Source organism: Anthonomus grandis, chromosome 2, assembly GCF_022605725.1.
Source record: "Anthonomus grandis grandis chromosome 2, icAntGran1.3, whole genome shotgun sequence".
NCBI classification, from domain to species: domain Eukaryota; kingdom Metazoa; phylum Arthropoda; class Insecta; order Coleoptera; family Curculionidae; genus Anthonomus; species Anthonomus grandis.
Genome location: NC_065547.1, coordinates 45,269,505 through 45,272,262, shown reverse-complemented (window position 1 = coordinate 45,272,262; position 2,758 = coordinate 45,269,505). Strand labels below are relative to the sequence as shown.

General features: G+C 31.1%; 1 protein-coding gene across 1 annotated transcript; it reads left to right on the top strand.

The window, feature by feature from the left end:
• The first annotated feature begins 733 nt into the window (after nucleotides 1–733).
• LOC126750530 (uncharacterized) lies at nucleotides 734–1,995 on the top strand. Its single transcript, XM_050460170.1, has 2 exons — nucleotides 734–975; nucleotides 1,044–1,995. Exons 1-2 carry the CDS (start codon nucleotides 919–921, stop codon nucleotides 1,428–1,430), a joined length of 444 nt encoding a protein of 147 aa, XP_050316127.1. The 5' UTR covers nucleotides 734–918; the 3' UTR covers nucleotides 1,431–1,995.
• Nucleotides 1,996–2,758: the final 763 nt, after the last annotated feature.

Here is a 2,758-nt window from a genome sequence, read left to right as displayed (position 1 = left end):
TAAAAGGACCAATATAAAATAGTGCAATCCGTACCCTTTTAAGTTATGCACAATTTATACTTTCCTTACTATTCTAATCGTCATATCGTGCGAAGTTACATTATTTTATTGACGGCCTGTGTAGAAAATGCGGACATTTAAGTCTCATTTATTTTTTAGTTTTTTAAATAGGAAAAGTCAGTAAATATTAATTATTTACAATTTTTTCGAATATATCCTCTTGTTATAATTTTATTACTTTATAGTTACTGGATATTTTAAATATTGTATTGTACCTAAATGTAAAACTATAACTGTATTCAAAAGAACAAAACCTCTACATGTGTGTGAAGATTATTTTATTGTAAGTAGAAATACTATTAAAAATTAATAAAATTATATAAAAAAATTAACATTTCACAAAAAAAGTAAAACTAAATAATAAGCATGTTTTTAACAAAAATCAAGTTATTAGGGGATAATATAAGATTCCAGGAATATTCTATCCAAACAACGATATTCCCAAAATGTGGCAAGATTTTTTTTTAAAATTTCGGATAATTTTTTTTTATCAAATCTTACATATCTTGTTTAACTATAATTTAAGTTTTCACGTTAAATAAGATTTAAATTAAAATATTGGTTAATTATAAAGCATTGCAAAAATTGTATAATTTATTAAAAGATCACCACAAAGTAAGTTAATAATTTAATATTTTACACAAATATACCCTAACCATATAACACACTAATTTTCATAGCGATATGCCCTAATTTGCCAACGCTATATTAGTATTCACCAAATTTCGCAGACTCTTGGAGACGACAAATCTAAAGCACTGCGAGGTTTCCACGCTTTTTCGGGTAGTGATTTCACTTCCTTTTTTTGTGGCAGGGGCAAGCGTTCTGCATGGGCAGCATGGGACGAATCTTTCACTAATGCCTTTAAGGAGATTTCCAACCCACAAACCGAAATTTACCATAAAACTGTATGGCGTAAGACTATTTTATCTTTGAATGTACTGGGAAAATAGTACACAGTAAATTAAACATTTATTTTTCAGGATTCACGTCCAGGTATAAATGAGGTGAGAAAGCAGATGTTTGCTTCAGACGGTAAACACCTAGCTTCAATTCCTCTTACATGCGCTGCATTGGAGGAGCACATAAAGAGAGCAGCGTATGTCGCTGGTCACATCTGGGGCTGTGCAAATCTTGTAAGGAAAAATTGCACAAGTCCTGAAGGATGGGGATGGACTCTCGATCTTGAGGTCAATCATTGGAAGGTTTTGTGGTCCAAGTTGCCACAGGTTTGGAAGGCAGTTCGTGCTTTAGATAGATGTGGCTGCGTGACAGGCTGCGAGACACTTCGGTGCAGCTGCCGGCGACAGGGACTGCCATCTTCCCCTGCATCCCAACAATGTATGGGGGATTGCTCAAATAAAGGGTAAATTTATTGAATATTTCCGATACAATCTACTACCGAACTTCCTATATTTATTTTTATGTGCAATTTGTTTTAGTGGGAATAACGCCGAAAAAGACAGGGACGTACTTGGCTATAGCTCATAGTTTAGTAGTTTATAATTTAGATACTTCATATTTCTGTACCTACATTTTTATACTGTCCCTTATATTTAGTTTTTATATTAAACCTTATATTTTTGTTTTATTTGTTGCTGTTGTTTATTTTTATTTGTTAATGTGTATTTTTACGTTGTTTTTATGGGATAAAAAAAATACATAAATATATATATAATAAAATATTATTACAGTCTTTCACATATACACTTTCGATACCCGCGGGCTATTTCCAATATTATAAATGAACTCCTTGACCCGGAAAACATAAGTTTAGACACCTTACACGACCCGGTTTTGGTTAAAGACAAAATTCAATCAAAAGTCAGCAATTTTTTAAAAATGGCGGCTTTTGACAGACTTTCAGTATCTGCATTACATTTTTGGCAAGACCATTAAATTGCTTGGGTCCAAATTATATGAAATTGACACCCAGATCTCGCCGCTAGGGTAAATTTATTTTTTTCAATTTTTTTTCTTAATTTTTACCCCCACTCCCCTAAAATCTACCCACACGGAAAATCTCGAGTGTTCTTCGGGCCAAATCGTCTAAATGGTTCTAAGGAACATCTGTGCCAAGTGGCACCTTGGTATCAAAAAATGCAGTATCTTTTGGCGTACCGCTAGTACTATATGGATGAAAAATAGTGATTTTTCAAAAGAATTTAAACCAATATTTAAGGTGTAGTAATCGATCGAACTAGATATGTGAGTCTGGTATAATTTTTTTTAAATGCCGATTTTTTTTTACGATTATATTCTACTGTTTAATACATATACCTTGATCATATACGGTTGATAAGTATACCAAAACCAAAAAATTGCTAAAAAATCGTCAAATAAATATGTATAATAATAATAATAATAATAATAATAATAATAATAGAGAATGTGTTGCTTGGGTGTGATACTAAACTCATGAATTGCATATATTAAATTCGAAATATTTTCACAGTACAGCTTAGTAATAATCTAGAAAAACCTTGGAAACCATGTTTTTCCTATAGTGTGCAATTATATGACAAGAATCAAAAAGGTTGAAACCCCACTTTTGGGCGCCACAAATTATTTTTATAACGTCTGTTAAAATCATATTTTGCATAAATTTTATAAACCAAACTTATATAAAAGATTAATATTTTAGGAACATTCTTACAAATTTTATTGAAAGTTTACAAGATATTATTTGCAAAATCCA